At 46.8% G+C, this 15,000-nt stretch overlaps 1 protein-coding gene across 7 annotated transcripts in view; it reads left to right on the top strand.

The window, feature by feature from the left end:
* Positions 1–15,000, top strand: part of ptprma (protein tyrosine phosphatase receptor type Ma) — a 104,672-nt gene that overhangs the window by 14,921 nt on the left and 74,751 nt on the right. For all 7 annotated transcript variants that reach the window (XM_056364057.1, XM_056364056.1, XM_056364054.1 and 4 more), the window contains exon 2: positions 12,470–12,586. In XM_056364057.1, coding sequence (XP_056220032.1) covers positions 12,470–12,586 — 117 coding nt within the window. The remainder of the gene's footprint in view (positions 1–12,469; positions 12,587–15,000) is intronic.

Raw genomic sequence — 15,000 nt, 5'->3', positions numbered from 1 at the left:
CCTGTGTATGCCCTCCAGTCATTTGTTGGGTTCATTGTCTGAAGACTCTGAAATCTATTTCTCTATGGAGTCTGGTATGTGAACAGGCCTGGTCCTGGTCCTGGTCCTGGTCCTGGTCCTGGTCCTGGTCCTGGTCTCCTCTGACAGGGAACTCTGTGAAGTTTATAATGAAAATGTTAGAATAGTTGTGAAGTGAATCTCTACAGATACTAACATGCTAACATGCTAACTGAAGATGTCTTAGCCTGATTCACTCTTGTCAACATCTCTCTCTACTTCACTACTTTACTTTTTCTTTTTACTCCTCCTTCTCCTCCTCCACCCTCAGATCAGGTGAGTTGTGCTACTTAAAGTTGATCAGTTTGAATTATTGATCTGATATCAGTGAAAGTTATCTTGTGGCTCAGCTAACAGTGACATCACAGAGTAGAGTGTCTTTGTCTGAGCCCAGAGAGGTTCTGACCATCATTTATATCTATCCAGAGACAGACAGACAGACAGACAGACAGACACACAGACAGACAGAGAGGGACAGACAGAGAAAGACAGACACAGACAGACACAGAGAGACAGGGATAGAGACAGACAGACAGGGACAGAGACAGACAGACAGGCACAGACAAACAGACAAGGATAGAGACAGACAGAGACAGACAGGATAGAGACAGACAGGGACAGACAGACAGACACAGACAGACATACAGAGACAGACAGACAGGGATACAGACAGACAGACAGAGACAGACAGAGAAAGAAAGACAGACAGACAGGGACAGAGACAGACAGAGAGACAGGCACAGAGACAGACAGGGATAGAGAGAGACAGCGGGAACACTGAGGAGAACAGATTAAGAGCCACATCTTTCTTTTCTTTCATTATCTCAGTTCTAATCTGGAACAGTCTAATCTGGTCCTGGTTTATGATCCATCCTAATCTTTTTCCTTTGACCCGTCTGTCAATTCTGGATTACTCTCATTTACATATCTGTCTGTGTCAGACCTGGTCTCAGTCTCAGACCAGGTGTAGTCCCCGCCCCCCTGCTCAATCCACTACAGACAAGGATTCAAACCTGGAGAACCAGAACCAACACACAGCCCTTTCTGCTTTTATGATGGAGACCTGAGTCAGGCTGCCTGGTGGACTCGTTGTGACACGTTGGATCTGGTTCATAGTGGATCCGACTGAGGTGGAGCCTGAAACAGGACGTAAAGAGGAAGTGACAGCTGTTGTCCTGTGGGTGATGAGTGGACAGTCTGATTGATGAGCACGGACAGTGGACACACGGAAACACTCACACAACACCCCCACCCCCACCCCCCAGCTGCTGGTATCAGTCCAGACTGGGACATCAGGTTCCTCTAATCCCAGACCCTGAGAGTAGGAACCAGAATTCAGCTCTGTGACCTGGTCAGTGCTCCTCCTCCTGTTGCTCCTGGTTACCCTGACATTCTGTTCGTTCATGAGAACAGATCTTTGGAAAAGAGCAGAACTTCAGATGAGAACGGTTTTTCTGAAAAGAGCAGTTCTTCAGAAGAGAACGGTTTTTTAGAACATAATGGTTCTTCAGAAGAGAACGGTTCTACAGATGTAGTGTGAAGGTTCCAGCAGTAGTTTCTGAGTCGTCTGTGGTGCAGTCATGTCGAGTCCTGCAGACCCCCACCCACATGCCCACCCCCCTCCTCCTCTTCCTTTTCCTCTTCCTCTTCGTCCTTGCCTGGAGGAGTCACAGTCCAGAGGGAGGAGGAGGAGGAGGAGGAGGAGGAGGAAGGGGAGAGGAGGGGGGGGGGATAATCTGTGTGTATGTTACAGGGTAATTATTAGTAATTAGCATATTATTCTAATACCGTCACATAGACAGCCTCAAGTACAGCCAGATAACAGTGATACACACACACACACACACACACACACACACACACACACACACACACACACCCAGAGGCACTGGGCTGACTGCTGCATTATTCATGTTTGGCCTGAGGCAAGTTAGCTTGCTGTGCTAACGCTAATGCTGTTAGCGCCCAGTTAGTGTTCCTGCTGGAGATCACAGTTTACACACACACACACACACACACACACACACACAACACACACACACACACACCCAGAGGCACTGGGCTGACTGCTGCATTATTCATGTTTGGCCTGAGGCAAGTTAGCTTGCTGTGCTAACGCTAATGCTGTTAGCGCCCAGTTAGTGTTCCTGCTGGAGATCACAGTTTACACACACACACACACACACACACACACACACACACACACAGTAAATATATATACACTTTACCTACCTTCACAAACACAGAAATACAGAGTTTGATGCCCTTGAAAGTAGAGCAGCTGTGTGTGTGTGTGTGTGTGTGTGTGTGTGTGTGTGTGTGTGTGTGTGTGTGTGTGTGTGTGTGTGTGTGTGTGTGCTTATTATAGACATAAATGCGCAATGAGGTACTTTCCCACCTCCTTCTCTCCTCCTTTATTTCCCTCCATCTTAACTCACTTTTAGCTGCTTCACAACAGCTGGCTGACTGATGACTCACTGACTCACTGACTGACTGACTGACTGATGACTGACTGACTGACTGATGGCTGACTGACTGACTGACTGACTGACTGACTGACTGATGGCTGACTGACTGACTGATGGCTGACTGACTGATGGCTGACTGACTGATGGCTGACTGACTGACTGACTGACTGACTGATGGCTGACTGACTGACTGATGGCTGACTGACTGATCGCTGACTGACTGATGGCTGACTGACTGACTGACTGACTGATGGCTGACTGACTGATGACTGACTGACTGACTGATGGCTGACTGACTGATGACTGACTGACTGACTGATGGCTGACTGACTGACTGACTGACTGACTGACTGACTGACTGATGGCTGACTGACTGACTGATGGCTGACTGACTGATGGCTGACTGACTGATGGCTGACTGACTGATCGCTGACTGACTGATGGCTGACTGACTGACTGACTGACTGATGGCTGACTGACTGATGACTGACTGACTGACTGACTGATGGCTGACTGACTGATGACTGACTGACTGACTGATGGCTGACTGACTGACTGACTGACTGACTGACTGACTGATGGCTGACTGACTGACTGATGGCTGACTGACTGATGGCTGACTGACTGATGGCTGACTGACTGACTGACTGACTGATGGCTGACTGACTGATGGCTGACTGACTGATGGCTGACTGACTGACTGACTGACTGACTGATGACTGACTGACTGACTGACTGATGGCTGACTGACTGACTGACTGACTGACTGACTGACTGACTGACTGATGGCTGACTGACTGATGACTGACTGACTGACTGATGGCTGACTGACTGATGGCTGACTGACTGACTGACTGACTGACTGACTGACTGACTGATGACTGACTGACTGATGGCTGACTGACTGACTGACTGACTGATGGCTGACTGACTGATGACTGACTGACTGACTGATGGCTGACTGACTGATGGCTGACTGACTGTCTGACTGACTGACTGACTGACTGACTGATGGCTGACTGACTGATGGCTGACTGACTGACTGATGACTGACTGACTGATGACTGACTGACTGACTGACTGACTGACTGATGACTGACTGACTGACTGATGGCTGACTGACTGACTGATGGCTGACTGACTGACTGATGACTGACTGACTGACTGATGGCTGACTGACTGACTGATGACTGACTGACTGATGGCTGACTGACTGACTGACTGACTGACTGACTGACTGACTGACTGAATTTCTTCATTGGTCGACTGGTGTGAACACTGTTTACATTTCACGTTTAACAACTGTTTGCATTCATCTTCTTTCCTTCTTTCCCTCCTTCTTTCCTTCTCTATCTCTATCTCCTTCTCTGTTTGAATATTTTGCTGCCATCTTGTCTCATCCTCACTGTCAGTGTGTGTGTGTGCGTGTGTGTTGTGTCTCACCAGCTAAATGCCACCACTGCTGCCTGTCACAGTGTGTGTGTCACTGTGTCTGTCACTTCCAATCACACACACACACACACAGCCCCAGGTGCTGCTGGGAGCTGCGCATGTCACCGCCTCCTGCCTGTCTGGTTTTGTCCAATCACCTCTGAGGGGGGGTTTGGTTAGGCAGGGTGTTAGCATCACCACATGCTAATGGCTAACTGTGAGGCTCATCACTGCTAAAGTTAAACACACATACACACACACACACATACATACACAAACACACAGCAGCTCCTCAGATAATAACACATACATTAGATAAGCCTGGTTACACACTGCTAATTAGTGTACGTTGGGGGGGGTGATGGGGGGGGTCATTATATCTCAGACATGATCTGGGTCAGTGTGTGTGTGTGTGTGTGTGTGTGTGTGAGAGATGCATACACAAAGAGAGGAAGGAAAAGTCTGTTTCCTGAAGTCTGCTGCACAACAACACACAGCTGTACGTGTCTGTTGGATTTATATTCACCGCATCATTAATTTGTCATAATTAATTAACAGTGGAGGGTTTGATGAACAGGACAGTCCCCCCCCCCCCCCCGGTAACTGGTGTGTTGGGGGGTCACAGGTCAACAGGTGGGGGAGGGGCTGTTATAGCTCAGGTCACAAGGGTGAAGGGAGGAAAAGGTTGTTTCCTGAAGAACAACTGTGACGCACAACAAAAGTCCAACAGAGACCCGTGCACACACACACACACACACACACACACACACACACACACATCTGTCTTCTTCCAGCTGTGTCCTGTATTTCTCTCAAATGAAACTTTAGAAAATCAGAAATCAGGTTTGATTTTAAACAGGATGTGTGTGTGTGTGTGTGTGTGTGTGTGTGTGTGTGTGTGTGTGTGTGTGTGTATGTGTGAATGTGTGATGTTGACCTGTGTGTGTAGAGGTTCATGTTGACCTTTGACCTCAGACTGAAGCTTCTTCTCCATCAAACTTCCTCAGGGTCTTAATTCTTCCTCACTGACTTTATTTCTTCTCGTCCTTTCTCCATTTTCTTCCTAATCTGGTTTTTAATTGATCCTCGAGCTGTCGTTTCTTCTTCTTGTCTTTTCTTTGTTGTGGCTTTCTCTCTGCTTCTGGTTTTTATGGCTCTTCATGCAGAGTTTTCTTCTTCTTCTCCTGGTCTGCGTAGTTTGGTTTGTCTTGTGTGTGTGTTTCTCTTCACGTGTGTGAAACATGACTCAGCTCAGAGATGGAGAAGAAGAAGAAGTGAAAGACACAGAGTCGTTAACATTCAGCTGCTCACTCACTGTTGGGTAATACTGAACAACAAGACTCTGTGTGAGAGTGGCAGAGAGAGGGAGAGAGACAGTGAGAAGAAGAGAGAGAGAGGCTCTGGATCCTCAAACACATCAGCATCCAGCAAGACACAAGAAACACACTTTTCATGTGCTGAAGACTCCACCTGGGTTTGATCCTGTATATTCATATATTTATTCATATATGTATGAATATACATATATGAATATAGATACATTTACAGTGTATATATATGAATGTATATTTAATAAACCTGATGAGGTTTCACAAATCAACAGGAAGCTGCTGCCGTCATTCACCGGAGTGTAACGTCCAGTTGCGACTCTATCCTGTAGCTTGTACGTCTCAGCTCGGCCTGACTTACAGACTGCACACACACACACATCTTGTTTGATGGAGTGGGGCTCAGAGGTGAGGATGATGAAGAACAGGATGAAGAGTCTGACCCTCAGCAGAGGAACCGGCAGAATGAGTGTTACACAGAAAACCACAGTCATCCTCCTAATCGGGACCAGATGGTTTCATTCAGCCTCACACACTTCAGAGAGAGGGAGGGCGAGAGAGCACCAGAGACACTGACAGAGAGAGAGAGAGATGAAAAGAGAGGAAGTGTTTGTAAAAGAGAAGGAGACGAATGCAGCTCCACCCAGGCACTGAGCCAGCTGTGTGTGTGGGTGGTGGGTGTGTCTGTGTGTGAGTGTGATTGGCTGTTAATAGATTACAGTGGAACAGCAGCTGAGGTTTAATCCAGCCCACAAGCAGATCAGCTCAATGTGATCAGACCTCTGTGGACTGTGGAGGACTGAGTCTGAGTCTGAGAACGAGACTGAGTCTAAGAACGAGTCTGAGAACGAGACTGAGTCTGAGACTGAATCTGAGTCTGAGACTGAGTCTGAGAACGAGACTGAGTCTAAGAACGAGTCTGAGAACGAGGCTGAGTCTGAGACTGAATCTGAGTCTGAGACTGAGTCTGAGACTGAGTCTGAGAACGAGACTGAGTCTAAGAACGAGTCTGAGAACGAGACTGAGTCTAAGAACGAGTCTGAGAACGAGGCTGAGTCTGAGACTGAATCTGAGTCTGAGACTGAGTCTGAGTCTGAGACTGAGTCTGAGAACGAGACTGAGTCTAAGAACGAGTCTGAGAACGAGACTGAGTCTAAGAACGAGTCTGAGAACGAGACTGAGTCTAAGAACGAGTCTGAGAACGAGACTGAGTCTGAGACTGAATCTGAGTCTGAGACTGAGTCTGAGTCTGACAACGAGACTGAATCTGAGTCTGAGACTGAGTCTGAGAACGAGACTGAGTCTAAGAACGAGTCTGAGAATGAGGCTGAGTCTGAGACTGAATCTGAGTCTGAGACTGAGTCTGAGAACGAGACTGAGTCTGAGACTGAGAACGAGACTGAGTCTGAGAACGAGTCTGAGTCTGAGACTGAGAACGAGACTGAGTCTGAGTCTGAGAACGAGTCTGAGTCTGACAACGAGACTGAATCTGAGCCTGAGTCTGAGAACGAGACTTAGTCTGAGACTGAGAACGAGACGGAGTCTGAGAACGAGACTGAGTCTGTTCCTGAATCTGAGTCTGAGACTGAATCTGAGACTGAATCTGAGACTGAATCTGAGTCTGAGACTGAGTCTGAGTCTGAGAACGAGACTGAATCTGAGTCTGAGACTGAGTCTGAGAACGAGACTGAGTCTGAGACTGAGAACGAGACTGAGTCTGAGACTGAGAACGAGACCGAGTCTGAGTCTGACAACGAGACTGAATCTGAGCCTGAGTCTGAGAACGAGACTGAGTCTGAGACTGAGAACGAGACGGAGTCTGAGAACGAGTCTGAGTCTGACAACGAGACTGAATCTGAGCCTGAGTCTGAGAACGAGACTGAGTCTGAGACTGAGAACGAGACGGAGTCTGAGAACGAGACTGAGTCTGTTCCTGAATCTGAGTCTGAGACTGAATCTGAGACTGAATCTGAGTCTGAGACTGAGTCTGAGTCTGAGAACGAGACTGAATCTGAGTCTGAGACTGAGTCTGAGAACGAGACTGAGTCTGAGACTGAGAACGAGACTGAGTCTGAGAACAAGTCTGAGTCTGTTCCTGAATCTGAGACTGAGTCTAACGAGACTGAGTCTAAGAACGAGTCTGAGAACGAGACTGAGTCTGAGACTGAATCTGAGTCTGAGACTGAGTCTGAGAACGAGCCTAAGTCTGAGAACGAGACTGAGTCTAAGAACGAGTCTGAGACTGAGTCTGAGACTAAGTCTGAGAACGAGACTGAGTCTGAGACTGAGAACGAGACTGAGTCTGTTCCTGAATCTGAGTCTGAGACTGAATCTGAGTCAGGGACTGAGACTGAGTCTGAGTCTGAGAACGAGACTGAATCTGAGTCTGAGACTGAGTCTGAGAACGAGACTGAGTCTGAGTCTGAGAACGAGTCTGAGTCTCAGAACGAGTCTGAGTCTGAGACGGAGTCTGAGAACGAGACTGAGTCTGTTCCTGAATCTGAGTCTGAGACTGAATCTGAGACTGAATCTGAGACTGAATCTGAGTCTGAGACTGAGTCTGAGTCTGAGAACGAGACTGAATCTGAGTCTGAGACTGAGTCTGAGAACGAGACTGAGTCTGAGACTGAGAACGAGACTGAGTCTGAGACTGAGAACGAGACCGAGTCTGAGTCTGACAACGAGACTGAATCTGAGCCTGAGTCTGAGAACGAGACTGAGTCTGAGACTGAGAACGAGACGGAGTCTGAGAACGAGTCTGAGTCTGACAACGAGACTGAATCTGAGACTGAGTCTGAGAACGAGACTGAGTCTGAGACTGAGAACGAGACGGAGTCTGAGAACGAGACTGAGTCTGTTCCTGAATCTGAGTCTGAGACTGAATCTGAGACTGAATCTGAGTCTGAGACTGAGTCTGAGTCTGAGAACGAGACTGAATCTGAGTCTGAGACTGAGTCTGAGAACGAGACTGAGTCTGAGACTGAGAACGAGACTGAGTCTGAGAACAAGTCTGAGTCTGTTCCTGAATCTGAGACTGAGTCTAACGAGACTGAGTCTAAGAACGAGTCTGAGAACGAGACTGAGTCTGAGACTGAATCTGAGTCTGAGACTGAGTCTGAGAACGAGCCTAAGTCTGAGAACGAGACTGAGTCTAAGAACGAGTCTGAGACTGAGTCTGAGACTAAGTCTGAGAACGAGACTGAGTCTGAGACTGAGAACGAGACTGAGTCTGTTCCTGAATCTGAGTCTGAGACTGAATCTGAGTCAGGGACTGAGACTGAGTCTGAGTCTGAGAACGAGACTGAATCTGAGTCTGAGACTGAGTCTGAGAACGAGACTGAGTCTGAGTCTGAGAACGAGTCTGAGTCTCAGAACGAGTCTGAGTCTGAGACTGAGTCTGAGAACGAGTCTGAGTCTGTTCCTGAATCTGAGTCTGAGACTGAGTCTGAGACTGAATCTGGGTCTGAGACTGAGTCTGAGTCTCAGAACGAGTCTGAGTCTGTTCCTGCATCTGAGTCTGAGACTGAGTCTTAGACTGAATCTGGGTCTGAGACTGAATCTGAGTCTGAGACTGAGTCTGAGTCTGAGACTGAGTCTGAGTCTGAGAACGAGCCTAAGTCTGAGAACGAGACTGAGTCTAAGAACGAGTCTGAGACTGAGTCTGAGACTAAGTCTGAGAACGAGACTGAGTCTGAGACTGAGAACGAGACTGAGTCTGTTCCTGAATATGAGTCTGAGACTGAATCTGAGTCAGGGACTGAGACTGAGTCTGAGTCTGAGAACGAGACTGAATCTGAGTCTGAGACTGAGTCTGAGTCTGAGAACGAGACTGAGTCTGAGTCTGAGAACGAGTCTGAGTCTCAGAACGAGTCTGAGTCTGAGACTGAGTCTGAGAACGAGTCTGAGTCTGTTCCTGAATCTGAGTCTGAGACTGAGTCTGAGACTGAATCTGGGTCTGAGACTGAGTCTGAGTCTCAGAACGAGTCTGAGTCTGTTCCTGAATCTGAGTCTGAGACTGAGTCTTAGACTGAATCTGGGTCTGAGACTGAGTCTGAGTCTCAGAACGAGTCTGAGTCTGTTCCTGAATCTGAGTCTGAGACTGAGTCTGAGACTGAGTCTAAGTCTCAGAACGAGTCTGAGTCTGTTCCTGAATCTGAGTCTGAGACTGAATCTGAGTCTGAGACTGAGTTTGAGTCTGAGAACGAGTCTGAGTCTCAGACTGAGTTAGTTAGATAGTTAGCTAGTTAGTTAGCAGTAACAGGTATATGTGTGTGTGATGCTAACCCTTGAAGTCCAGTTTCACACAGCAACAATACAAACTGGTAAACAGGATGTGAGCTATGTGTGTGTGTGTGTGTGTGTGTGCGTGTGTGTGTGTGTGTGTGTATTTGTACTGCACCTCACAAAACTCCACCTCTGCAGGAAATTCTAGTCTCCATGGCAACGCTGCCGGGCAAGCCTCGGCTTGCACAACCCTCCCCCTGAGTTCTGAAAGGTCAAAGGTCACAACTGGCAAGGGTCCCAAGATGTAAACACGTTAACACAACACGCACGCACCGCTTGGGCTTCAGTAAGGTCACATAACCACAGCAACAGCAACACCCCCGACATAGAGGGGAGTGAATGAAAGTGTGTGTGTGACACTAATTTTCTGTTTGTGAACTACCCTCTGTGTGTGTGTGTGTGTGTGTGTGTGTGTGTGTGTGTGTGTGTGTGTGTGTGTCACCAATATCGCATCACACACTGAAGATACAAAGTGTGTATGTATCTGCTTGGATCATACACACCAACATCAGTTCAACATGTTGTTTTGTTGTGATGTTGATGCTGTGTTGTTGTGTTTCTTGTTGTTTTGTTGTTGTGTTTTGTTGTGTGATGTTGTGTTGTTGCTGTGCTGTTGTTGTGTTGTTGTGACAGTACTGGATATAAAGGGTTGAACTGCTCTAACTTTTAGGAGCAGAGACTTGTAGTTATTGATTAGGCGACTGGAGAATAAAGAGGGCAGACAATCAATAGCTGCACATTATGATTAATTACTGCTGGTATATACACACACACACACACGTTCACACACACACACACACACACACAGAGCAGTGTATATGTATATGTGTGTCCTCAGGGTGTGTTCTGTCATCACTGTGCCAACACACACACAGACAGAGTGTATGGTATTTGACAGAATGACAGTGGAAACGTGTGTGTGTGTGTGAACGTGTGTGTGTTTCTAACCGATCCCTGGAGGTGTGTGTGTGTTTTTCTCTCATTTCCTGCCGAGGCGAGTCGAGACGAAGAACGCCCCGACAACAATCTGGTCCCTCTGAACCCCCCCCCCCCTTGTTTTTCCCTGGTGGAGTGAGGCAGCAGCACACACACACACAGAGAGAGAGAGAGAGAAAGAGAGAGAGAGAGAGAGAGGGAGGTTTTGTTACCTGCTGCAGTAAAACAGAACAACTCCAGTTCATTGTGCCTGTATTAGAGAAGTAATAATACTCACCGTATCTCTACCAGGAGCAGTAGGAGCTGTAGTACTACTGCATTACTCCTCTAGTACTCTAGTACTACTATAGTATTACAGTGGTACTACTATATTATTACACTACTTCAGTTGTACTACAGTATTACAGTAGTACTACAGTACTATTAATTTAGTAGTTCACTGTTAACTCAGACAAAGAGACAGTTGGACGTGTTGAAGACACAGGGACAGTTAGAGGGAGGACAGATCTCTACACTTCAGACTCTCGGGCGATCGAGAGGCTGAGATTGCTTTTCTGTGTGTTCTCCTCTGAGAGAGAGAGAGCTGACCGTGTGAATGTGTGTGTGTGCTCAGTTTGTTATATAGATGCAAATTCATAGAAGCAGATTAAACAGATTGTGTCTCGTATCTGTTGATGAGCTAACATTGCCCGGCGGGACGTGTGTGTGTGTGTGTGTGTGTGTGTGTGTGTGTGTGTGTGTGTGTGTATTTAATGTGCCTTCTGTTACAAAGAAAGAAAATGAGCCTTCCAGCAATTTAATGTCAACGCTTTCAGATGACAGCTGCACACACACACACACACACACACACACACACACACACAGTCATTACAGTGAAGAGGCTGACGAGGCGTCAATGCCCCTGATGCCACAAAATATATTTACACACACACAGAATCAGAGTGAGGCTATGAATGGAGGATTTAGACGTCTTTGAGTCACAGTGGAAGGAGGAGGGTTTACATCCATTATCTGTGTGTGTGTGTGTGTGTGTGTGTGTGTGTGTGTGTGTGTGTGTGTGTGTGTGTGTGTGTTAACCAGCAGGAATGCTGGGTAATAGTAATGAAATGGAACTGTCTCCCTCTGAAGAACATTACATGTTTACAAGATGCTGTCTCTGACCAACAAGGACCATCAGCTGATCAGAGACAACAGCTGTTACAGTCAGAGACAGACACAGAGACAGACGCAAAGATACAGAGACAGACACAGAGACGCAGAAACAGAGACAGATGCAGAGACGCAGAAACAAACGCAGAGGCACAGAGACAGACGCAGAAACAGACAGACGCAGAGACACAGAGACAGACGCAGAAACAGACAGAGGCACAGAGACAGACGCATAGACAGAGACAGACACAGAGAGGCAGAGACAGACGCAGAGACATAGAGACAGACACAGAGACTCAGAGACAGACAGAGAGACAGACGCAGAGATACAGAGACAGACAGAGAGACAGAGACACAGAGGCAGAGACAGACACAGACAGAGAGACAGAGACACAGAGGCAGAGACAGACACAGAGACAGACAGACAAAGAGACAGACACAGACACAGAAACAGATGCAGAGGCAGAGAGACAGACACAGAGACAGACACAGAAACAGACATAGAGACAGACGCAGAGATACAGAGACAGACAGAGACACAGAGGCAGAGACAGACACAGAGACAGACAGACAAAGAGACAGACACAGAGACAGACAGAGATACAGAGACAGACGCAGAGACAGAGACACCTGGAGTTGTGCCGTAAACTTGGTTCAGTCAGAAACCTCTGAGGGTTTTTCCTTCATGAAACCACACGAGTCCCTGTCTATGTGTCTCTGACACATCATCTTCTACAACAGTTGTCCTCAAATCTGTGTCCCAGTCTCTAAACAAACTAACTGACTTGTCTGTCTACCTGTCTGGCTCTCTTTCAGCCTGTCTGTCTGGTCAGTCCCCAGACTGTACTCTGGTCCAGTCCAAAGAGGACGACTTCGACTGGGAGCAAGGAGACACCCGTGACCGACCAGCCAGCAACCCCTTGATCCCCACAGGTACCTGTCTGTCTGTCCACCTCTCTGTCCACCTGTCTGTCTGTCTGTGTCTCTGGATCCTCTTTTCTAGATTAAGCTGATAGCTCAGAGACTCTGTCAAGTGACAGTGTTTCAATAGAGTTCCGTCCCTCAGTGGACACTCTCAGTGTCCCTCCTGTAATGAACTATTGAATGATTCTTGAATGCTCTCTCTCTCTGTCTCTGTCCTCTGAGTTATGGACGGACAGAGAGAGTTCACAATGAACCACTGAGATAAGACCGTGTGTGTGTGTGTGTGTGTGTGTGTGTGTGTGTGTGTGTGTGTGTGTGTGTCGTTTGTCACATGCTCGCAGAGGTTAAGCCGCTGACGAATGAGAATGCAGCGCTCTTAAATCACAGAGCCAATCACGTGAGAGACATGCTGAGCGAGGACACACAGAGAGGAGGTGGTTACTGTCCTCTTTAATGTGATTTATATGGAGGAGGAGGGGGAGGAGAGAGAAGAGGAGGAAATATGAGAGGAGGAAACAAACAAGTAAAGGAAGAGAGGAGAGGAGGAAACTAAAGAGGAGAAACAGAAGGAATAAACAAGACGAGTTCGTCACCGCCTCTCCTCCATAAAAGAGGTGTGTGTGTGTGTGTGTGTGTGTGTGTGTGTGTTGGGAGAGAAGCTGTTTGCTTTGTGATTGCCTGAATTGGCTGCAATTAGTCACACACACACACACACACACACACACCTTCTCCTCTTCTTGGTTCAATCTCCTCCCAGCTGATATGTGGAGCAGGGAGCAGGGCGAGGCAGGGCATTAAATCTAACTAACCCTCCACCACAGAGCGGCTTGGCAAGCGAGGTAGAGTCAGAAAGGGAGAGAGAGACTAGTCCTGTGTGTGAGGGCGTAGTGTCATGTGACCCAGTACACCTGACATCATCATCTTCATCATTATGATCATCTTCATCATCTTCATCACCATCTTCATCATCATTTTCATCTTCATCATCTTCATCATTATCATCATCACCATCTTCATCATCATCACCATCTTTATCATCTTCATCATCTTCATCATTATCATCATCACCATCTTCATCATCATCACCATCTTTATCATTTTCATCATCTTCATCATCATTTTCATCTTCATCATCTTCATCATCTTCATCATTATCATCATCACCATCTTCATCATTTTCATCTTCATCATTATCATCATTAACCATCTTCATCATCTTCATCATCACCATCTTCATCATCACCATCTTCATCCTCTTCATCATCATCACCACCTTTATCATCTTCATCATCATCACCATCTTCATCATCTTCATCATCATTTTCATCTTCATCATCTTCATCATTATCATCATCACTATCTTAATCATCATCATCATCTTCATCATTATCATCATCTTCATCGTCTTCATCATCTTCATCATCATCAGCATCCTTATCATCTTCATCATCATCATCATCATTATCATCATCATCATCTTCATCATCTTCACCATTTTCATCATTATCATCACCATCATCATCATCACCATCATCACTATCATCATCATCTTGATCACCGTCTTCATCTTAGTAACATGTTCATTGTCTTCATCTTCATCATTATCACCATCTTCATCATCTTCATCATCATTATCATCCTCTTCGTCATCGTCATTATCATCACCATCTTCATCATCTTCATCATCATCTTCTTCGTCATCATCACCATCTTCATCACCATCATCATCATCTGTTACCTTCAGTCACAGCTCAGGGCTGAACAGACGTCAGATCCCTGCTACAGAAACTACAGGTTGTTCTACCGTCACCTACTGTAGTTTAAACATGAGGATCCACATCTGCTTCTTCTCACAGTATCTACTACAGTACCCAGAATTCCTACAGACTTCTCCTTCCTCCGTGGTGTCCAGGTGAAGCTGTCAGATATGAATCAAGACTGAGCACTCTGAGCAGGTCACTTCAGGTCACTACAGGTCGTCACTCTCACAGATGAAGCTTTAAATAGACACTTTTTAAATGGAACTTCTGCATGTTCAGGAAAGACCTGGATACAGCCAGAGGTCTGCACTGTAACTGGTTTAATACTGCAGCCACACACACACACACACACACACACACACACACACACACACACACACTGAGCAGCAGCGAGGCATCGATTGACCAGTGATTGCAGGCTCCATTTAATGTTCTTATAAATGGTACAAGTTCAATCTAATCTGAACCATGTAGCCCTTGCTCTCTCTCTGCTGTCAGTGTGAACAACAGTAATCTTCTCTAATGCCCTTTACTGCCTCGCAGACACACACACACACACACACACACACACACACACACACACACACACACACAGTGTTTCAGGCTCTCTGACTTCCTGACTCGTTAGCAGCTGGTTTTTCTGCAGAGTCTGGACTCTGGTCT

The sequence above is a fragment of the Seriola aureovittata genome, chromosome 20 (assembly GCF_021018895.1).
Source record: "Seriola aureovittata isolate HTS-2021-v1 ecotype China chromosome 20, ASM2101889v1, whole genome shotgun sequence".
Taxonomy (NCBI): Eukaryota; Metazoa; Chordata; class Actinopteri; order Carangiformes; family Carangidae; genus Seriola; species Seriola aureovittata.
This window is presented reverse-complemented; position numbering and strand designations above follow the sequence as displayed.